The 23999-nt window shown below is 41.2% G+C and overlaps 1 protein-coding gene, 1 long non-coding RNA gene and 1 pseudogene across 4 annotated transcripts; 1 reads left to right on the forward strand and 2 right to left on the reverse strand.

The window, feature by feature from the left end:
- Window positions 1-1507: 1507 nt before the first annotated feature.
- On the reverse strand, window positions 1508-4389 carry LOC126764265 (uncharacterized). 3 transcript variants are annotated; one of them, XR_007667848.1, is made up of 4 exons: window positions 3665-4389; window positions 2490-2578; window positions 2080-2423; window positions 1508-2002 (listed from the first exon to the last, which is right to left on the reverse strand). It is a non-coding gene; the product is annotated as an uncharacterized LOC126764265 (long non-coding RNA). The 3 variants fall into 3 exon arrangements; XR_007667847.1 differs by having other exon boundaries at window positions 3819-4388; XR_007667846.1 differs by having other exon boundaries at window positions 2490-4385.
- A 12772-nt stretch (window positions 4390-17161) lies between these two features.
- LOC126764675 (uncharacterized) lies at window positions 17162-18366 on the reverse strand (annotated as a pseudogene).
- Window positions 18367-21993: 3627 nt separating this feature from the next.
- On the forward strand, window positions 21994-22905 carry LOC126764676 (uncharacterized). Its single transcript, XM_050482330.1, has one exon. The coding sequence runs from the start codon at window positions 21994-21996 to the stop codon at window positions 22903-22905; it is 912 nt and encodes a 303-aa protein (XP_050338287.1).
- Window positions 22906-23999: the final 1094 nt, after the last annotated feature.

Genomic DNA, 23999 nt, shown 5'->3' on the forward strand with positions numbered 1-23999 from the left:
CGGCTATAATCGCGAAAGCGGTGTCTACGCCAATTAAGAAGAAGAAGAAGTGTAAGTATGTATATAAATATTTTCACTGCAATTTAAGGAATATGAATGAAGATTAGGAAGTCTTATGAAAATTTCCAAAATAAACTATTAAGCTGTTCACGGTAAGGTGGTAATCGGGTTGTGTGATTATTGGATTAAAAATAACCTTTATGTTCCATGAACATTCTATGTATTATTATTATTACTTATTTTTACACAAACAGCTGTTCATTGTTTACAATTTTAGTTCAATGAAATTCCTACTTATAAAATGCCTAGCAAAGTTTAAAAAGCGAAATAATCGAATTTAAAATAAGTTCTGCTATTCAGGAAATGGACTTTATTGAAGGTATGTGCTTATTAAATAATTCAAATTCTAAGAGTTCAAAAAATTGTTTGTATAAAATTTGCAGACATCTTGCACCTTAAACAGTGTCACAATGCAATGGATGAAGTACTAGATGAACTGCTAGAGGATATATCTTTAATCATCTCTAGTAGACGGGGAGATGAATTACATGTTCCGAAATCTATTCATTGGCGAGAAAATGTACTGTGTTCTTTTGACGATGAAAGACTTTTACAAATGCTGCGCGTCAGCAAATGCCAATTGGCTCATCTCCCAGAAATATTTTCTAATGATATGAACTTTAATAATTCAACTTTACAAATACCTGTAGATTTGCAACTCGCAATCGTATTGCTCCAGTTAGGTTCATCGGGTGAAAGTGCTTCTGTACGTAAAATCGCTACAACTTTTGGTGTGGGAGATGGAGGTACATTGACCAATACCACCAAAAAAGTTTTTTCGGCAATTTGTAATAAACTACCCCAATTCATTCATTGGCCTGGACCGGCAGAGCACCGGGAACTTGTTTTCCAAAGATTTTGCGAATTACCATATTGCATTGGTTACATTGACGGTAGCGAGATTAAACTGGCCTAAAAGCCGAATAAAAATCATGAGGTGTATTTTTCTCGGCAACGAATATACTCTATCAAATTGCAAATCGTATGTGACCATAAGTTACGCATATTACATTGAGAAGTGGGCAATTCTGCGTATAAGTTGACAAAACATTTAATAACACCATACCGAAGCAATTCTTTTTTAGCAGACTCTAAAGACAAGCTAAATTCAACAAAATACACAGCCAGTATCGTGTTAGAGTTTAAAATTGTTTCGGTATACTTAAAGAAAAGTTTTGTAGTTTGAAACAAATACGGATAAAAATAAAAGACCGAAAGAGTCAAACATTTTTTAATAAATGGGTACTTGTCTGCTGTGTGCTGCACAACATACTCTTGGAAGGACGAAATTCTTCACACTTTGAAAGCCAAAGTGTCGAAGCCCATGGATGCCAATATGATGGAGATGCTATTGTTGCACCTACCCGCGAACTAAAAAGACAAGCACTATACAATTTAATTTTTGAATAAAAATTCATATTTTTGTTTTAATAACAAGTAAGAAAATTATTTATTTGTTTATTGGTTATTATATTATATTATAATTATTATTTTTATATTTTATTTATATTTCCAATTTTCTCATTTTTTCATTTTGCTCCAACTCCATTTTTGTGAGTTGGAAATCGTATTAAATTTTTTTCTTTTCATTTTCATTTTTGTTTGCTTCAGCTTCTTTCATCCAATTGAATTTTTCAATTTCAAATTGAAGCTGTTTTTCTCTGAAGCTCATTCGTTCAGATTCTAATGCAGCCAGTTTATCAATGGCAGTGTGTTGGTGTTTGGCCTTAATTTTTTTTGCAAACGGGCTGGCCGCAGATGAGCCAGATGCCAATTCAGAAATGTCATGTTCTTCCTGCGAGGTCTTCCAAATTATCCACAACATTTTCCACAGAGTCGAGTTCCATTGCAGAGGAGCTCATTATCACCACCTCAGCTTCCCTCTCCGTAGCAAAAATGTCCGCTAATTGTTTGTAATGCGGACAACTTTTAAGCACTTTATCTGTAATAAAGCAAATCATTGATAACCATTTAATTATAAAGTTGATATTAAAATATACATATGTATATAAAATGTACCCATCACTGTCAGCTCTACATCGCCATCCTCTACTCCAGCGCCCGTGGAATTTAGCCAGTGTTCTGCCGATTTCATTTGGCTTTTTAAATACCGAACCTTACATTTTAGAATCTTCCATGTCGCTTAAATATTTGTTACTGCAAGCAACTTACTATAATAGATTATCGCTGTTGGTTTCTGAAATTAAAGGAGATGTAATTAAATCAAAATATATAACTAATTTGTCGAAAACTCGCCTCGATGTTTCGGTGTTCCTGCATATAGCACAGCACTGTTTTAATTTCGGCTTCCGTCCATTTTTTCACGTCCTTTTTTCGCCGGCGCTTTCGTATTTCTGTAGACACTAAAATTGGAGTATAAATAAATGTCAAAAAATTTATATTTATATTGTACTTTGTGATTTAATTACTTTGATGATTTTTGGTGATTATTGATGCTTTTTATTCCGGTTTTAATGTGCTGATTGTAAACAAAAAACAGCAGTTCCAATAAGAAAATCTAAGAAATGGAAATGCAATTCGCTTAGTTTTATTAATTTTTTGTGCTGCCATTTAGTTAAATTCCAAATAAGCAAAACAAGCAAACAACCACATAATCTGTAAACAAGGGCCTAGGTTGGCCAAAGTTGGTTATTTTGTCATAGGGCATTTCGTTGTTGTTTACTTAATCACATAACCCGATAACCACCTTATCGTGAACAGCCTATACATATATTTAATAATATTGATTTTAACTAAGTGTAGGATGAATTTAATGATTACTTTGATTTTCCTTCAAGAAACGCATTTTATTCAAAAAATGTATTAAAAATTAGTTTTAGATTTCTTTAGAGCTGCATACTAGCACAAGAGAATTGAACGCAGGAAATTTTCTCGACCATTTCTTAAGCGAAGAGAATCCCTCTATTATGTTTGACAATTTAATGGTTTTTATCTATGTCATGTATGTAATATGTAAATATATATTTGGTAAGTATACAAATTAGGTAATTAAAATTATTTTTATACACTGCCTATGTAAACCCTACAAGAATTTGAGAATATGGTATGTGTTTGGTCAGAATCATGTTACTGTGCAAAATCGGATGACCGTGAACTAGCATATTCTCCTTTGGGAGAGTACCGCTTATGCATATGCTCATCAATTCTTACATCCATGTACATAATCGGATTTTATATATGCTCATTTTCGCTTGAACTTTGCAAGCAGGTACATACTTATATATAGTATATACGCACAAACATACGTATTTCATACCTACGCCCTCATAAAATATACACATAAGCTTACATAGCTAATGAGAAAATTAGACACAATAAGGTAAAAAACCGGTGCTAGCATAATAAAGTATTAAGACATTATTAAATTAATTAAAACCCAAATTAAATAAAACTAAATTATTAACCGGACATTAATCTGTTATTGGGCTCCTCTATAATTTGGCGACCGCGACAGGACATATGTATGTATGTTCTGTATTAAATTTTTCGATCAAGAAAAGCCAATAGATTAATGCCAAAGTTAATTTAAGTAATTATTTTTGTGTAATTCTGGCAAGAGATGGCTCTGAGTTTGTTTAATCACATGGAATTTGTCCACATCATCTCATCAATAAGCTGTGTAACGGTATCCAACAACTTGAATTAACGGATAATTAGATTATTGTACCCGGGCAAGCGCAAATAGCAATTCTGGCTGTAATCATACATAAATATTACACGTGTTTTTATTAGCGTACGTTACAGATCTTCTCATCAACATCCGTCGAAGTTACCGACAGTACGTCAACTCGTCTCAGTCTCCGTGCAAGGATACGGGACTATTTACAGTACAGTTTCATCGGATTGCTAATCTGCTTTTGATACATCTATAACAACAGCATCACATTCTTCACTGCAGGTACTCGTATATACATATATATTTGATTTCGTGTCTTCAAATGCGCAACGGTCAAGCCACTGCGCCTAACATGGCTGATGACGAACAATCGGTTTCATCCTCGCTAATTCAAACGCGTTCAACGATTCTTCCCAATCTACAAAATATAAAGCAGTGTTTCCCAAAGTGGGCGATAACGCCCCCTTGTGGGCGCTGCAGCTAGGAGGTCTCTTAGATAACGACTACATGAGCTCTCGACTCTCAACAACAACTTGTGAACATCAACGAATATGAATTAAAAGATTGCTCAAACTCGGTTCTATATTTCTCTCCGCGTAGTTCATATATCTATCCTATTTTATTGAATATAGAAAAAATTAAAATCATGTCAATCGGTCGCTCCGTTTCATAACGGGGCATCTCGACAGGATAGAATTTATAGAATACTAACTGTCAAACATATTGCTATTGCCATTGCCAAATCTGTATGTGGGCATTTGCTATCATAATATAATCATTTGCGCAAAGGTGTAGGGTAGGTAGGTTCGAGCTGATGTAGCGAATGCTTTGAGCTCTTGAATAATTTATTTTATCACTTTCGAAATGACGTCGGGTAGGTAGCTGATGTAACGCACGTTTTGAGCTTTTGAACTCCTTAAATCTTTTATGTGGAAAATAAAAAAAGGATCTTTATCCTTTCTTAAAATGTATATCTGGGGAAAATAAAAAAAGGATAAAGACCCTTGTTTTTACAAATGTATTTCTGGGAAAAATAAGATAATAAGAAAAGGAGAAAGATCTTTTTTTTACAAATGTATTTCTAGGAAAATAAGAATTCATATTTTTGGACTACTATATAATAATTGTACTTAAGCTTTCCTATATAAACAATATAATATTTATTTTATATTCATTTGTGGTTTTGCGCGCAATAGATGAGCATTACTTACGCCTCCTTTACACTACTCGCGAAGTTAAACGTATTTCTCAAAGCAAAACAATGTCGGAAGTAAAAAAGAAGAGACGGCAATACTGTGCGGAATACATTAAATTCGGATTCATTGAAAATCCCACAAACCCATCCTCGCCCTTGTGTCTTCTATGTCTAAAAACATTTTCGAATGAAGCAATGAAGCCTTCAAGACTGCAAGATCATTTGAATAAAATGCATCCAGATAAGAGAGACAAGAATGTAGCATATTTTCAAGACCTAGAGAAGAAGCATTGTGGGGTCACCTTTCTTATGGATTGAGTATAGCACACTTAAATTCCAATCATTGGGCATGCTTTCGTCCGACCATATTTTACAAAGAAGCTGATGTATGCTCCTTATCAACAACCGACCAGATATGCACCATGCGCCAAATCTTGGAAAAGACCCGTGAAAGAAGAATCGACACACACCACCTCTTCGTCGATTTCAAAGCTGCTTTCGACAGCACGAAAAGGAGCTGCCTTTATGCCGCGATGTCTGAATTTGGTATCCCCGCAAAACTGATACGGCTGTGTAAGCTGACGTTGAGCAACACCAAAAGCTCCGTCAGAATCGGGAAGGACCTCTCCGAGCCGTTCGATACCAAACGAGGTTTCAGACAAGGCGATTCCTTATCGTGTGACTTTTTCAACCTGCTTCTGGAGAAAATTGTTCGAGCTGCAGAGCATAATAGAGAAGGTACCATCTTTTATAAGAGTGTACAGCTGCTGGCGTATGCCGATGATATTGATATCATCGGCCTTAACACCCGCGCCGTTAGTTCTGCTTTCTCCAGACTGGACAAGGAAGCAAAGACAAATGGGTCTGGCAGTGAACGAGGGCAAAACGAAATATCTCCTGTCATCAAACAAACAGGCGTCGCACTCGCGACTTGGAACTCACGTCACTGTTGACAGTCATAACTTTGAAGCCGTAGATAATTTCGTCTATCTTGGAACCAGCGTAAACACCACCAACAACGTCAGCCCAGAAATCCAACGCAGGATAACTCTTGCCAACAGGTGTTACTTCGGACTGAGTAGGAAATTGAGAAGCAAAGTCCTCTCTCGACAAACAAAAACAAAACTCTATAAGTCACTCATAATTCCCGTCCTGCTATATGGTGCAGAGGCTTGGACGATGTCAACAACTGATGAGTCGACGTTGCGAGTTTTCGAGAGAAAAGTTCTGCGAAAGATTTATGGTCCTTTGCGCGTTGGCCACGGCGAATATCGCATTCGATGGAACGATGAGCTGTACGAGATATATGACGACATTGACATAGTTCAGCGAATTAAAAGACAGCGGCTACGCTGGCTAGGTCATGTTGTCCGAATGGACGGAAACACTCCAGCTCTGAAAGTATTCGACGCTGTACCCGCCTGGGGAAGCAGAGGAAGAGGAAGACCTCCACTCCGTTGGAAGGACCAGTTGGAGAAGGACCTGGCTACGCTTGGAATATCCAATTGGCGCCAGGTAGCGAAAAGAAGAAACGACTGGCGCGCTGTTGTTAACTCGGCTATAATCGCGTAAGCGGTGTCTAGGCCAATTAAGAAGAGAAGAGAAGAAGCATAATACTCAGCCAAATGTAGCAAAACTATTTTCGGCTATTGCTAAGCAAGATGACGACGGACTTCGAGCTTCGTACAATATCTCTTTTTTGCTTGCTCAAAAAGGCAAACCACATAACATCGGAGAAGAGTTAATATTGGCAGCAATAAATGAAGTAATAACTACCGTGCTTCATAAACCGGCCGCAGATATTATCCGAAAAATTCCTTTGAGTAATAATTCTGTGCAAAAACGAATTGATGAAATGGCTGAAAACATTAAAGAATCATATACGATCACCTGAGGTCAAGTCAGTTTTCAATTCAGCTGGATGAGTCCACTTTACCAACTAATGAAGCATTGTTGTTGTCTTACGTGAGTTTTATTGAAGATGAGAAAATATGTGAAGAACTACTAACTAATGAAGCATTGTTGTTGTCTTACGTGAGTTTTATTAAAGATGAGAAAATATGTGAAGAACTATTATTTGATAGAAATTTAGAGACCGAACGAAAAGGCGAAACCATATTCAATATATTGGAAAAGTTTTGCGATGGGAAAGAAATTCCTTTGAAAAATATTATTTCAGTTGCTACGGATGGCGCTCCGGCTATGACAGGGTGACATAAAGGCTTCATAGCGTACTTAAAAAATAAAATTCCAGATGTCATTGGTGTACATTGCGTTATTCATAGACAACATTTAGTTGCTAGAAACTTAAGTGAAAAACTATTTCAATCACTGCAATATGTCATCAAAGTAGTCAATAAAAACCGCAACAGCTCTTTGAATGATAGATTATGTCATCAGATGTGTTACTAACGACGAGAATTTCAACCGTTTGTTGTTTCATACTGAAGTTCGTTGGCTATCAAGAGGCAATTGTCTGACTCGATTTTACAACCTGTTTGACTCTGTTATAGAGTTTTTGGAAACTAAAGATACAGAATTGCAAGACAACCTCATAACATTAGAGAATGATATAGCTTACATGACAGAGACCTGTATAAATTGTTCAACGACATGAATCTCCAACTGCAAGGCGATACACTAAATTTAATTAAAACAAAAAACGTCGTTGCTGCTTTCGCAGCCAAACTGCTTTTACACAAAAAGAATCTGGGCAGACGTGAGCTTCACAATTTTCCGAATTTATCAGTATCATGCAGTAACGACGAATTGTTTGCCTACTGCCAACATTTGGAAAACCTCCACATTGACTTCACCGAACGATACCAGGACATTTTGAACTTGGAAATACCAGACTGGGTGTTGGATCCGTTTTCAAATGTCAACACAGCAATGTCACCTTGGCTGAAAGAAGAACTTATAGAATTGACAACAGACGAGGAAATAAAAATCAAGTTCAAAAATGGTTACCAAGAATTTTGGCTACAAAAACCGATCCAGCAAATGTACCCTGGATTGTGGTCAATCGTTCAACGATTCTTGATAGCATTCGAATCGTCATATTTGTGTGAACGTGGACTTATTAAACAGCATCAGATTTATCCTTCACATTAGTTTTTATATAAGGATCGATTATTTTAGTTTTATTAAAAGATTAAAAAATTTAAAAGATTCTCTGCTTTAATACTATAAAGTTGTGTTTCAATAATCATTCTTATTGGCAGGTGGAGCCCGTAAGAGTTAACTTGAGACCTAAGCGCCGTTGTATGTTACCTATTGCGCTTAGGTTTCAAGTTGCGGGTTATAGTAAAAGTTTCGTTTAGAATTCTCCGTTAATATACATATATAGGTCACAATAATTAATTAATTTAATTTGAAGTTATAGTGGTTTTTAAATAGGTGAAACAATGGGGGCGCTAAAACAGTATTTATTCTCAAAGTGGGCAGTAGACAAAATAAGTTTGGGAATCACTGCTCTAGAGGGTCTTAAATAGATAAAGCCAGTCAATAAGAAATTTAAAATGAAATCCATAAATGGATTCACCAATATTAAAAAAAAATTCAAGGTGCACTTATTCGGCGTAGTGTCAGATTTTTTTATTTTACCTGATTTAAATATGTTCGACGGAATCGTCGGTCTAGACTTACTAAATAGGGTGCTCACAAATATTAATCTAATGGAAAACTTTATTAAATACGACTCTTCTTCTTCTTCTTAATTGGCGTAGAAACCGCTTAAGCGATTATAGCCGAGTTAACAACAGCGCGCCAGTCGTTTCTTCTTCTCGCTACGTGGCGCCAATTGGATATTCCAAGCGAAGCCAGGTCCTTCTCCACTTGGTCCTTCCAACGGAGTGGAGGTCTTCCTCTTCCTCTGCTTCCCCCGGCGGGTACTGCGTCGAATATTTTCAGAGCTGGAGTGTTTTCGTCCATCCGGACAACATGACCTAGCCAGCGTAGCCGCTGTCTTTTAATTCGCTGAACTATGTCGATGTCGTCGTATATCTCGTACAGCTCATCGTTCCATCGAATGCGGTATTCGCCGTGGCTAACGCGCAAAGGACCATAAATCTTTCGCAGAACTTTTCTCTCGAAAACTCGCAACGTCGACTCATCCGTTGTTGACATCGTCCAAGACTCTGCACCATACAGCAGGACGGGAATTATGAGTGACTTATAGAGTTTGGTTTTTGTTTGTCGAGAGAGGACTTTGCTTCTCAATTGCCTACTCAGTCCGAAGTAGCACCTGTTGGCAAGAGTTATCCTGCGTTGGATTTCTAGGCTGACATTGTTGGTGGTGTTTACGCTGGTTCCAAGATAGACGAAATTATCTACGACTTCAAAGTTATGACTGTCAACAGTGACGTGAGTGCCAAGTCGCGAATGCGACGACTGTTTGTTTGATGACAGGAGATATTTCGTCTTGCCCTCGTTCACTGCCAGACCCATTTTCTGTGCTTCCTTGTCCAGCCTGGAGAAAGCAGAACTAACGGCGCGGGTGTTGAGGCCGATGATATCAATATCATCGGCATACGCCAACAGCTGTACACTCTTATAAAAGATGGTACCTTCTCTATTTAGTTCTGCGGCTCGAACTATTTTCTCCAAAAGCAGGTTGAAAAAGTCGCACGATAGGGAATCGCCTTGTCTGAAACCTCGTTTGGTATCGAACGGCTCGGAGAGGTCCTTCCCGATCCTGACGGAGCTTTTGGTGTTACTCAACGTCAGTTTACACAGCCGTATTAGTTTTGCGGGGATACCAAATTCAGACATCGCGGCATAAAGGCAGCTCCTTTTCGTGCTGTCGAAAGCAGCTTTGAAATCGACGAAGAGGTGGTGTGTGTCGATTCTCCTTTCACGGGTCTTTTCCAAGATTTGGCGCATGGTGAATATCTGGTCGGTTGTTGATTTGCCAGGTCTGAAGCCACACTGATAAGGTCCAATCAGTTTGTTGACGGTGGGCTTTAATCTTTCACACAATACGCTCGATAGAACCTTATATGCGATGTTGAGGAGGCTAATCCCACGGTAGTTGGCGCAGATTGTGGGGTCTCCTTTTTTATGGATTGGGCATAGCACACTTAAATTCCAATCGTTGGGCATGCTTTCGTCCGACAATATTTTACAAAGAAGCTGATGCATGCACCTTATCAGTTCTTCGCCGCCGTGCTTGAATAGCTCGGCCGGTAGTCCGTCGGCCCCTGCCGCTTTGTTGTTCTTCAGGCGGGCAATTGCTATTCGAACTTCTTCATGGTCAGGTAATGGAACGTCTGCTCCATCGTCATCGATTGGGGAATCGGGTTCTCCTTCTCCCGGTGTTGTGCGTTCACTGCCATTCAGCAGGCTGGAGAAGTGTTCCCTCCATAATTTAAGTATGCTCTGGGCATCAGTGACTAGATCACCTTTGGGGGTTCTACAGGAATACGCTCCGGTCTTGAAACCTTCCGTAAGCCGCCGCATTTTTTCGTAGAATTTTCGAGCATTACCCCTGTCGGCCAGCTTATCAAGCTCTTCGTACTCACGCATTTCAGCCTCTTTCTTCTTCTGTCTACAAATGCGTCTCGCTTCTCTCTTCAACTCTCGGTATCTATCCCATCCCGCACGTGTAGTGGTCGATCGTAACGTTGCGAGGTAGGCAGCCTGTTTTCTCTCCGCTGCGACGCGGCACTCCTCGTCGTACCAGCTGCTCTTTTGCACTTTCCGAAAACCAATGGCTTCGGTTGCAGCTGTACGTAAGGAGTTTGAAATGCCGTCCCACAGTTCCCTTATATCGAGTTGTTGACGAGTGCTCTCAGAGAGCAGGAGTGCAAGCCGAGTAGAAAATCGTTCGGCTGTCTGTTGTGATTGCAGCTTCTCGACGTCGAACCTTCCTTGTGTTTGGTGGCGCGCGTTTTTTGCTGCACAGAGGCGGGTGCGAATCTTAGCTGCAACAAGATAGTGGTCCGAGTCGATGTTAGGACCTCGGAGCGCACGCACATCTAAAACACTGGAGACGTGTCTTCCGTCTATCACAACATGATCGATCTGGTTGGTAGTTTTTCGATCCGGAGACAGCCAGGTAGCTTGATGAATCTTCTTATGCTGGAATCTAGTACTACAGATAACCATATTTCGGGCCCCGGCGAAGTCAATCAGCCTCAACCCATTTGGGGATGTTTCGTCGTGGAGGCTGAATTTACCGACCGTAGTGCCAAATATACCTTCTTTGCCCACCCTGGCGTTACAGTCGCCAAGCACGATTTTGACATCGTGGCGGGGGCAGCTCTCATAAGCGCGCTCCAAGCGCTCATAGAAGGCATCTTTGGTCACATCGTCCTTCTCTTCCGTCGGGGCGTGGGCACAAATCAGCGATATGTTGAAGAACCTCGCTTTGTTGCGGATTGTGGCTAGACGTTCATTCACCGCAGTGAATGATAGTACTCGGCGACGGAGTCTCTCTCCCACCACGAATCCTACACCAAACTTGCGCTCCTTTATATGGCCACTGTAGTAAATGTCACAAGGACCTACTCGTCTCTGTCCTTGTCCCGTCCTTCGCATTTCTTGGAGGGCGGTGATGTCAGCCTTTGTCTTTACGAGGACATCAACCAGCTGGGCAGCGGCACCTTCCCAATTAAGGGACCGGACATTCCAGGTGCATGCCCTCAATTCGTAGTCCTTATTTCGTTTGCCATGGTCGTCATCAAAAGGGGGTCTCTCATCCGAGGCTGGTTGTAGCTCTTCACTGGGGGTGTTTTTTACGTGGCGGGTCCCAAACCCAGCGCACAACCCTTGTAGGGAATGTTTCGCCTTCTCACTTTAGCTCGCCTTCGAACGGATGTTCTTAGGCTACCCAGAGGATACTTGGTCAAAGACCGGAAGTAGTGAGCTGCTTGAGCCATGTGTAAAAGAATCGTTTCTGGCCACTCCCAAGTGAATGGCGATCAGAGAACTTTCCTCACTTGCGTGAACTTCTACACATGACTCCATCCTCCGACTCAGGCAATGAAATAATTCACTCCCTCAAGGGCAATGATGTCAGTCATCTCCAGCTACAAACCGAATCCGTTCCAGTAACCATAAGGGATGATTTTAATATAATGATACAGCGCTTGTAAGGGATATTTGCGAATCCAAACAAGAAAGAGATTCAAATTATCAAACTTGGGCAAAGCCCAACCGTTTGCAATCTTGGACTTGAAGTCTGATTTTCACCAAATTGAGCTCAATGAGCGGGATCGCGAAAAAACCGCATTATCTGTCTGCAACGGCAAGTACGAGCCGTCTTCCGTTTGGACTAAAAAATGCACCCAGCATTTTCCAGAGGGCAATTGATGACACCCTTAAGGAACATATTGGCATATATTGCTTTGTTTATATTGATGATGTGATAATTTTTTCCGAAACCCAGGACGACTGAATAAAAGAATACGACCTTTATGCTTGATAAAAATAAATTTTGTTTGTATTTTGACAATTTCATAAACGGAATTATAATTTTTATAATTATAAATGTTACATAATTTAATGTTTATAAAAATAAGTGTCGACAAACGGGGCGGCGAGAATCCTGTTCGGACTTGCTAGAGCTGGCGATCGAGTTCTCGCGAATGGAGGTGAAAAAAAGTATAATCTCGGTAGAGTAGCGAGGTGTTGAAGCGGCGCAGTGTCTCAGCAAATGTTGATGTGCGGCTTGTGTAGATCGATGAGTGTTAATGCTAATGTCGATTAACGAATTGTATCTGCTTTACCGTTTCCCATCTTTTTGTTGAGTGGGTTGCATGCGGAAGCCGTTTTAAGGAACTTGTTAGAAAGAAATATAAGAGTTTCTGTGGAAAAATCGAAACTTTTCAAAACAGAACTGGACTACCTTGGATTTCAGATATCAAATGAGGGTATAAAAACTTGTCCACAAAAAATCCACAAAACTGTAAAGGGTACGGTCATTTCTAAACCTCAAAACCTCTAACTAAAATACTTAGAGGCGAATATAGTAAGATGTCCGCCTCTCAATAAAAAAAAAAAAAAAATTTCATTCGACCAAGATCAAAAGAACGCGTTTAATAAACTAAAAAATATTCTTATGTCAGAAGACGTGATGCTGGCTTATCCAGACTTTAGAAAAGCGTTCGACCTGACCACCGATGCCTCTTCACACGCCCTGGGAGCGGTGCTTTCCCAGGAAGGAAGACCTATTACAATGATTTCGAGAACACTCGATAAAAAAGAAGAGCATTTTACCACTAATGAGCGGGAGCTTCTAGCCATTGTGTGGGCCCTCAAAAGCCCTACGGATTATTTATATGATGGCAAGGAATTAAACATTTACGCCGACCATCAACCCATAAATAAAAAAGGGGAAAGCTTTCATAGAAGGATATAACCCAAAACTTCACTACATGCCATGGAATGATAATCTGGTAGCCGATGCTCTATCACGCCAATTTATAAATTCTATAGATCCTGAACTCGAGTCAGATGCCGCCACAGTCTCTAAACCGGTAAATGTTTATCGAAACCAATTAATTCTGGAATCAGGCAATCATCCGTCGAAGAAAACATTTGTGCTTTTCGGAAACAAATTACGTCACTTCCTTACATTTACTGATAATTAGACTTTGTTCAAAATGCTTCCAGAAGTATGGTATGGTATTCACTCCGAGCTAGTACCTCTGCTAGCACAGATCCAGCATTCGCTAATAATCACATTCCCAAACACCAAATTCCGCCACACAAATAAATTTGTTACAGACATTTTGACCCTAACGAGCATGTGCAAATAATTAAATAAATTATTTTAAAGTAACGACTTGATTGATTGAATAGTTATAATAGTCATAAAATCGAATTTTTAAATATTGAACGGGTACATTAAAATAAAATATTATTATTATATTTTGTTACATTTTGTAAATTATTATTTTTTTCATTTAGTAGGCGTAAATGTTGGCTAAAACGTTTAGGTGTTTTTGAAGATCTCGTCCAGGAGACGTTCTGGACATTAATTTAATTATTGAGCCAACATTTAACGCCCCAAATTCTTTTATTGAAAATACCATAAAAATGGGCATAGAAGATTTTGTTCCCCAAATCGAAGCAAATACAAACGGTGCATCGGGGCAGCTGCTTCCGCTTTTAGAAAGGGAAGTCCGCGATATAATTTTAGAGCCTTTGCCACTTCTTAAGGAGGAACTATTGGAGAGTAGTAGAAAATAGGATTTTAAAAATAAAATTGGTTGAAAAAGAACAGGAGAATAAGCTCCTCAGGCTCAGTTGGTCCAAATGACGACTGAATTAGAAAGATGTAGGGAAATTATAAGAAGTAGTTCATTTGGGGAAAAGTCAGATCCTCTTGAGATAGTTTGCAGCAAAGTTCCTCCTCATTTGGGTGCTTGCATTAGGAGTAGTAAATAGTAATCGAAATACTCACGGTCGGCGATATGATGACTAAAAAGGGTTTCATAGGTTCCCCAGAGCAAAACCAGTTTTTAGCTGATTGTTAGATCCATTACTTTAGAAAGTACATAGTTTAGAAGTTAACTTTTTAAAAGAAAATTCTTTCAATTATTTGTGCGGCTATCTTTATTTAAATTTTTTTAAAATGCACTCATGCCTTCCGCCATTACCTTACCTCTTCTTCTTCTTCTTAATTGGCGTAGAAACCGCTTAAGCGATTATAGCCGAGTTAACAACAGCGCGCCAGTCGTTTCTTCTTTTCGCTACGTGGCGCCAATTGGATATTCCAAACGAAGCCAGGTCCTTCTCCACTTGGTCCTTCCAACGGAGTGGAGGTCTTCCTCTTCCTCTGCTTCCCCCGGCGGGTACTGCGTCGAATACTTTCAGAGCTGGAGTGTTTTCGTCCATCCGGACAACATGACCTAGCTAGCGCAGCCGCTGTCTTTTAATTCGCTGAACTATGTCAATGTCGTCATATATCTCGTACAGCTCATCGTTCCATCGAATGCGATATTCGCCGAGGCCAATGCGCAAAGGACCATAAATCTTTCGCAGCACCTTTCTCTCGAAAACTCGTAACGTCGACTCATCGGTTGCTGTCATCGTCCAAGCCTCTGCACCATATAGCAGGACGGGAACTATGAGCGACTTATAGAGTTTAGCTTTTGTTCGTCGAGAGGGGACTTTGCTTTTCAATTGCCTACTCAGTCCGAAGTAGCACCTGTTGGCAAGAGCAATCCTGCGTTGGACTTCCAGGCTGGCATTGTTGGTGGTGTTAATACTGGTTCCTAAATAGACGAAATGATCTACAACTTCAAAGTTATGACTGTCAAAAGTGACGTGAGAGCCAAGTCGCGAGTGCGACGACTGTTTGTTTGATGACAGGAGATATTTCGTCTTGCCCTCGTTCACTGTCAGACCCATTTTCTGTTCTTCCTTGTCCAGCCTGGAGAAAGCAGGACTAACAGCGCGGGTGTTGAGGCCGATGATATCAATATCATCAGCATACGCCAGCAGCTGTACACTCTTATAGAAGATGGTACCTTCTCTATTTAGTTCTGCAGCTCGAATTATTTTCTCCAGAAGCAGGTTGAAGAAGTCGCACGGTAGGCAGTCGCCTTGTCTGAAACCTCGTTTGGTACGACCGGCTCGGACCGGCTTTTTGTGTTGCTCAACGTCAGTTTACACAGCCGTGTTAGTTTTATGGGGATACCAAATTCAGACATAGCGGCATAAAGGCAGCTCCTTTTCGTGCTGTAGAAAACAGTTTGAAATCGACGAAAAGGTGGTATGCGTCGATTCTCTTTCACGGGTCTTTTCCAAGATTTGGCGCATGGTGAATATCTAATCGATTATTGATTAGGTCTAAAGCCACACAGATAAGGTCCAATCAGTTTGTTGACGGTGGGCTTTAATCTTTCACACAATATGCTCGATAGAACCTTATATGCGATTTTGAGGAGACTAATCCCACGGTAGTTGGCGCAAATTGTGGGGTCTCCTTTTTTATGGATTGGGCATAGCATACTTAAATTCCAGTCGTTGGGCATGCTTTCGTCCGACCATATTTTACAAAGAAGCTGATGCATGCTCCTTATCAGTTCTTCGCCGCCGTGTTTGAATAGCTCGGCCGGCAATCCATCGGCCCCCGCCGCTTTGTTGTTCTTCAGGCGGGTAATTGCTATTCGAACTTATTCATGGTCGGGCAAAGGAACGTCTGCTCCATCGTCATCGATTGGGGAATCTGGTTCGCCTTTTCCTGGCGTTGTGCGTTCACTGCCATTCAGCAGGCTAGAGAAGTGTTCCCTACATAATTTAAGTATGCTCTGGGCATCGGTGACTAGATCACCTTTGGGGGTTCTACAAGAGTATGCTCCGGTTTTGAAACCTTCTGTAAACCGCCGCTTTTTTTCGTAGAATTTTCGAGCATTACCCCTGTCGGCCAGCTTATCAAGCTCTTCGTACTCACGCATTTCAGCCTCTTTCTTCTTCTGTCTACAAATGCGTCTCGCTTCCCTCTTCAACTCTCGGTATCTATCCCATCCCGCACGTGTAGTGGTCGATCGTAACGTTGCGAGGTAGGCAGCCTGTTTTCTCTCCGCTGCGACACGGCACTCCTCGTCGTACCAGCTGCTCTTTTGCACTTTCCGAAAACCAATGGTTTCGGTTGCAGCTGTACGTAAGGAGTTTGAAATGCCGTCCCACAGTTCCCTTATAGCGAGTTGTTGACGAGTGCTCTCAGAGAGCAGGAGTGCAAGCCGAGTAGAAAATCGTTCTGCTGTGTGTTGTAATTGCAGCTTCTCGACGTCGAACCTTCCTTGTGTTTGTAGACGTGCGTTTTTTGCTGCACAGAGGCGGGTGCGAATCTTAGCTGCAACAAGATAGTGGTCCGAGTCGATGTTAGGACCTCGGAGCGTACGCACGTCTAGAACACAGGAGACGTGTCTTCCGTCTATCACAACATGATCGATCTGGTTGGCGGCTTTTCGATCCGGAGGCAGCCAGGTAGCTTGATGTATCTTCTTGTGCTGGAATCTAGTACCACCGATAACCATATTTCGAGCCCCGGCGAAGTCAACCAGCCTCAACCCATTTGGGGATGTTTCGTCGTGGAGGCTGAATTTACCGACCGTAGTGCCAAATATACCTTCTTTGCCCACCCTGGCGTTAAAGTCGCCAAGCACGATTTTGACATCGTGGCAGCTCTCATAAGCGCGCTCCAAGTTCTCATAGAAGGCATCTTAGATCACATCGTCCTTCTCTTCCGTCGGGGCGAGGGCGCAAGTCAGCGATAAGTTGAAGAACATCGCTTTGATGCGGATTGTGGCTAGACGTTCATTCACCGGAGTAAGTAATAATTCAATATAATACTTCCCGCTTCAACATTAATGCTATAATACCCTTTTCTGATCATGTAATCTTGCGGTACAACTGTGTTTGACCAACATGAGTGCAATTAATTGCTCCAATTACACCCTTTATTCCAAATTTCGATTATAATTTGGAATAAAATTGTTGTAGAGCGATTTATTTTCTTTTTAATTGGAATAAACTTACCCGGTTTTAGTTCTATTGTGTTCTTCAACAGAATTAGGAAATCGCACTTCGCCGTGTTTACGCTCCATCACCAATTTAGAAATATATTCAATGCACGGGAAACGGTGGGTTGGCTCATCACTGCGAAATATCTATTTCCCACGCAACACTGGTATGAGTCATTGCATAAAAAATGTAGAACTGAAATAAATTAGAGAAATTTGATTGCATGAAGACTTACTGTTTCTTTAAGGTTAAATTGTAACTCGCCCGAAGTTCAAATGGAATCGAGGATTGCTGTTGGTAATACGGCTTGAGTTGCTGGATGAGATGATTTTGGAAATCGAAAGAACTTCCTAAATGTTTTCTCTTCGTATAAAAAGGGAATTTCGTTGTTTTGCAAAACAGCCAGATTGCGCCTGCGGATGTGGCTAGAAGATAAGCTTTAAGAAGATATATTTTCATTATAAGATAAATTAGTCAAACTTCATCAACCACTATTGTACTCTAGTTTTTCAGTGACCTGGTTTAAAGCATTTAACAAGTTAAATACTGATATTGCTCAATTAGAGATGAGACAAGCTCGCCAGAATACCAAACAGTCACAAAATTGATTTCACCACAGATTCGTCTCTATTAGAGACTTGAGACTGCTCGCAGAATACCGGCATTACTGTCATTATGAACGAGGAAATTCAAAAAGAATGCATAAACGCGCACACAGAAATAGAGACGAATATGCAAAACAATTAATTACTTCTTGTACCTCCTTTATGTGCTTAAATTAATTTTTTGCCGCCCCTGTGTCCATTAATATATTTTTTATTTTTATCACCCACCCAACTGTCGCTTGATATATGGCAGCCGGGAGCTGCAATGAGTCATTGTCGCATGATTCGCTATCGGTCTAAAAGGGCTTTTTCAAGCCATAAATGAAGCAGAGGAGTGCATCTGCCCTTACTTCATTGTTGAGCAATGTAGCCTGCTCCATCTCTTGTGACATTACAATTTTGTTTGTAAGTAGGGTTATCGTCCTTTAGACCTCATCATAATATTCCATGAGGCTTAATTCCCCTTACCTAACCGTTTCGCGGCTTTGCCTCAATAGGCGTGACGAAGTTTTATCTGGGTATGAGCAATCTAACCGAGCTTTGATTGCTTCGAAATTAAGTACTGTATTGTGACACACTAGCACTGCCCTAGCTACACCTCTTACTCTATTTCTATTGATTATCACCGTTTAGTAAATGGTTTAAACAGCTCATACGCGTCTACGGCCGATTGCCTCTATGCCACGTACACGCCAGACCCCCACTAAACTCGGAAATTGACTTAATTATATCGAGAGGAATATCGCGAATGATTTCTGGATTTATCGAAATTCTTTATTAAACTTCCACTTGTGGCGCCTGAATGCACAAATTGTTAAACTCAACTTGCTCACAAGCTCATATCATTAGGCTGTGCCTGAAATCTTTGTTCCTGCTGCGATCTGCACTAGCTCTTGCACTTGATTAATATTCATGTCGCTTTGTGTGTGGCTAATACGTTCACTTTATAGTTGCTGTCTAATTACTATTTTCAATTGCTTTTAACCAGCTCATATGCGCTATTATTTTACACCGAAATTTGTATATTTTTAGTATTTCTATTCTTGCAACCAGTTGCTACAGAGTATTATAGTCTTATTGTTGCACTGGGCAATTTTGTAGAGTGAACAATTTTGAGGAAACAATTCTGAGAAATTTTTACATGCCTTGGTCCAGTTCTTAATGTTAATATTAAGGGCTAAAATTTTCAGGGAATTTTTTTAGGGTATTTCCAAGGAAATTTCGTGACGGGATTAAAAAAAATTAATAGTTAAAAAAAAACACTTAAGTATGTATACGTATAAATGATGAGGACAACGAGAAGCGTTGAAATCCGGTTGACTGTCTGTCTGTCCGCCCGTGAAAGCTGTAACTTGAGTAAAAATTGAGATATCTCGATGAAGCTTGGCATGTGGGTTGCTTAGTACAAAAATCAAAAAATGCCTAGATGGTCGTTAACGGACCACTGCGACGCCCACAAATCACCATTAAGCGAACACATACAAAGCGCCATAAGTAGACACTAACTTACAATATAAAGCTGTAATTTGGAACAGAGAGTCGCAATAGCAAGGGGCACTGTTGGCCAAAATTATTTGAAAAAGTAGTCGTGGCCGCGCCCTATAAAAAGTCTAATGTACATATCTCCCAAACCACTTTAGCGACAACAACCAAATTTACTGAAATCGTAGGATAACCCCGCTCACACCCCACATATCGGTACTGTTAAAAACTGAGCGATAAAAAGCGCGATAAATCAATAATACACCAGAGAGATCAAATTTTACCACCGAGATGGTATGAGAGAGCTTTATGGTACCGCCCACTTTTTGGTGAAATCCCATACTTCAATTTCGACAAAATTTAGTATAAAGCATTCTTCTTACATTCTTATGTCACATTGTGGAAATGGTCGAAATCGGACAACAACCACGCCTACTTCTTGATTGTTCAATTTCCAGTACACAAATCAAAGAGCAACTAATATAACAGAATACAACTTAACACGAATAATGACTTTAGTGAGCGTCACCTTTTGACTAAACGTTTTTTCAACCAATAAAAACTTTTCAAGCCCCTAGGTACCGAATAGTTAGACCCCGGGCCCCATAGTTGACCTTTGAAAGAAAATGTCGGTGACTCTATGAGATATATAATTGAAATTAAGGGATAATCCTTCTCTTATAATGGTATCTCTGTATGTCAAATATGGGTTGAATCGGAACAATCCTTCTCTTAGACCCGTATACTTAATATAAAGATTTTTGAACTGCGGTGTGACTTTGCACCGCACATATCGGCCAATATGTGAGTTATCCCAATGAAAATAATGAATTTTCGAACATCCGACTGATTTTACTCTATATGATTGGATTTACACTTTACAGTAGATCCCAGGTTTTGATTCTTGCAAGTTACAAGAGTACAAAATGTTCGGTTGCACCCGAACTTAGCCCTTCCTTACTTGTTTTTGTTTTTATAGGCTTAGGTTAGTATATTGTAAATATATGGGTCAGTAGTTAGCATTCCATTTCACGCATATGTATATGTACAAGTATATATTTTTTGTTAAAGGTTTTCAATGCACTTCACGTATACATATGTATAGATATATTTTTGTTACAGGTTTCACTGCGCTCTTCCACTTTACTGATTATATATCAGTATATAGGTATACGTACTTATATGTATATATGTAAGGATTTTTAATCCTTGTTATAATTCATTATAAAGTTTTGTTTTGTGTAATTTGTTTCTGTCGCTATCACTGAAGCGTTAAAAAAGGGCAACGAAAATCCGAAAAGTGAAGAGTATAACTCAGGCAAATGGTTGCGAAAAGAATTTTTTGCACTATTATTATTGCACTTTTTTGTGCGTATTTTAAATTCTTAAATCACGCTCTACTCCCTGCTCGGGCGACATGAAAATTCTCAAGTGTTTTTGAGATTTAAAATTGTCATTTGGGGTGCGAGATTTCTTTAAATTTAATGGTTAGCCAATTGCCTGTATAAAAATTATTAAAATTGCCGAAAATTATAGCGAAAAAAGAAAAGCGTGCGATTCCGATTACGGTCTTAATACAATTGAATTCTTTATTACATTTCATGTTACTTATCCTAAAACTTAAGCTAACGGCGAAAAATAGTTGTAATGTAAGTGTGTATGTATGTATTTACAAAAAAGTGTTAAGTATAATTAATTTGTTAAATTATAGTAATAGATTAAATTGAGTATGTTAAATATTATTATTGGTTTTTTTACCAAAAAAACATTACAATTAAGTATAATATTTTAATAATTTTTTTTTAGTATGTGGCTTAGGATGTAGTGCAGGTCGCCTCCACGCTGGTGCATCTTGGGTAACGCTAAATGGCCTGCGGCCTTCACGGCCTTACAACTCCCTAGACGACTTTTTTGGCATCGAACTGGCTTTAGAGTAGGAATACTTATTTGGATCTGTTAGACCCCTGGGCGGGTGGTGGCGGCATTCTGGCACCTTAGTATGGTGGGGTGACACCCATCAGAAATGGCTGTCGGGCTAATATCGAAACTGCCTCCGTCGTCGTTAAGTTGGTGTGGTAGGTGTAAGTTAAGAGGACTCTTTCTTTGCGCTGGTCGGCTCTGAACGTACTGCCTTACTGTCTCATAAGGGCGTACGTCAACCCTCGCCTTGGCTTCATCACTGAGATAACCTTGGGACCATAAAAGGCGACTACCTTGCCGGGGGACGGATAGCGGCTCTGAGTGAGGACCCTTGTAGCATAGACAATGTTAAAGCTGACGAGAAGGTGACGAAGGGAGGTGAAGGGGCGTCGAAGTCGACACCCAGATCTGTCCCAGGCGGGGCTGCTGCTCCCGGGGCGACGAAACCGTCGCCAAGTAGCTGCAGCAACAGGACTAAGACCCCGGTAGGTGTCTCCGCTTCAGGCGGCAAGATGGGGGAAGCCGGCGCAAACCCGACGGCATAGAAGGTAGGGAAGGGTGGAGCCTTCATTCACGGCGGAATCGCCAGCACTAGCAGAGGAACTTCTGCTAGATTTATGAAGGGATCGACAGGGGGCATTAGCAAAGGTGCTTTAGCTAAAAAGTTGAAGTCGGACCGTCGATTAGCGGCAAAAATCGTGGAACGCTACGGTGGTAAGCATGCTGGTCAGGTATCTGAGCAGCATGCTAACACACTTGAGTGGGCCAAGAAGGTGCTCAGCGAGAGCGAGACCGAAGGGTCACGACTCGAAACAAAGAGACCTGAGCCAGCGGTTAAACGGCAAAGGTCGCCCGAAGGAGAAACCTCACTTGGCAAGAAACCGCGAACGGGGGCTGCGCCAACCTTCAGCGAAATTGCTAAAGACGCTGGTGGAAGAGTACTAGGTGTTCTCGATCGCAGCAGGGAGGACGGCACTATCTCCCATGAAGAGTGGAAGGGAGTAGCGGCGGCTATCGCTTCAGTCTTCCTCACGGTGGTTAAGGAAAACCCTGGGCCACACCCAAAATGTGTTAGTGCCGGTTGGCACCATGAGCTACACAAGCTGACTGGATGCGCCGGTACAAGATCGGCCATCTTGTATAAGAAGACATTATCTCTGCTGGAGAAGGTCTGGAAGGGAGCCAGACTGGAGGCCGTGGACAAAGAGGATCTTCCTCTTCGCCCTAGGGCTCGCGTCTGGCTACCAGCCGAACCGTCCACTGCGAAAGAGATCGAGGAAAACCTCAGGTACTGCAACCCCTCACTTCCTGCGCATGACTGGAGGGTAATAAGGCTAGAGAGAACCGGTGAACCATATCGGCAGGCGCTGATAATGCTTAACGCGGAGTCCATCGGTCCTCTCAGTAAAACCAAGGGAGCCATCAGCTATGGGTTCGAGATGGTAGTACTGAAGGTACTCCCGACGGATGCCAGGAAAATGTTTTTATTTAGTAGAAGATACAAGATCCCTGTGGCACCGTTGCCGTAAATGGGAAGTATGCGCCTGCAACCGGCGGATATAGTAAAGTATTTAGGGCTGATCCTGGATAAGAAGCTTTCATTGAAGCCGAATATCGAGGAAAAAGCCAGGAAGGCATCGATTGCCCTATACTGCTGTAGAGGTGCAATTGGCAAGTGGTGGGGACTCTCGCCGAAGGTGGTCCTCTGGCTCTATGACACCATAGTCAAGCCCATAATGTTCTATGGAGTATTTATGTGGTGGAGGGCTTTACAGAAGACCACACTTGCAAAGAACTTGAGAGCGTTCAGCGGACTGCGCTCATCAGTATGTGCGGTGCATTAAGGTCCACCCCAACTATTGCACTCAATGCAATTCTAAACATAACGCCGGTGGACATTGCCAGAAGGTGCATGGCCGCAAAAGTGGCTATCAGGCTCAGGGAATCTGGGTTCCTAATGGAGCGTGTATCTGAACACGCGGATATCCTCACAAGCTTTGACTTCATACCGTATCATCTGGATCATGGAGTAGCCATATCGACCTCCGGCGGTTCTTTTACTGCCCATATATCGACGAGGGAGGTTTGGGAGGGAAGAGCCGTTGAAGGAGAGGGGCAATAAGCTTTTTTACGGATGGGGAGGTTGGTGGAGGGGTCTACTGTCGGGAACTCTCCATCAAATCCAGCTTCAGACTTCCCGACTATTGCAGTGTCTTCCAGGCGGAGGTCGCAGCCATCAAGATGGCAGCAGATTTGCTGCTCCGGAGGGTGTCTTCTTCTTCTTCTTCTTAATTGGCGTAGAAACCGCTTAAGCGATTATAGCCGAGTTAACAACAGCGCGCCAGTCGTTTCTTCTTTTCGCTACGTGGCGCCAATTGGATATTCCAAGCGAAGCCAGGTCCTTCTCCACTTGGTCCTTCCAGCGGAGTGGAGGTCTTCCTCTTCCTCTGCTTCCCCCGGCGGGTACTGCGTCGAATATTTTCAGAGCTGGAGTGTTTTCTTCCATCCGGACAACATGACCTAGCCAGCGTAGCCGCTGTCTTTTAATTCGCTGAACTATGTCGATGTCGTCGTATATCTCGTACAGCTCATCGTTCCATCGAATGCGGTATTCGCCGTGGCT

The sequence above is a fragment of the Bactrocera neohumeralis genome, unplaced genomic scaffold (assembly GCF_024586455.1).
Source record: "Bactrocera neohumeralis isolate Rockhampton unplaced genomic scaffold, APGP_CSIRO_Bneo_wtdbg2-racon-allhic-juicebox.fasta_v2 cluster09, whole genome shotgun sequence".
Classification (NCBI taxonomy): Eukaryota; Metazoa; Arthropoda; class Insecta; order Diptera; family Tephritidae; genus Bactrocera; species Bactrocera neohumeralis.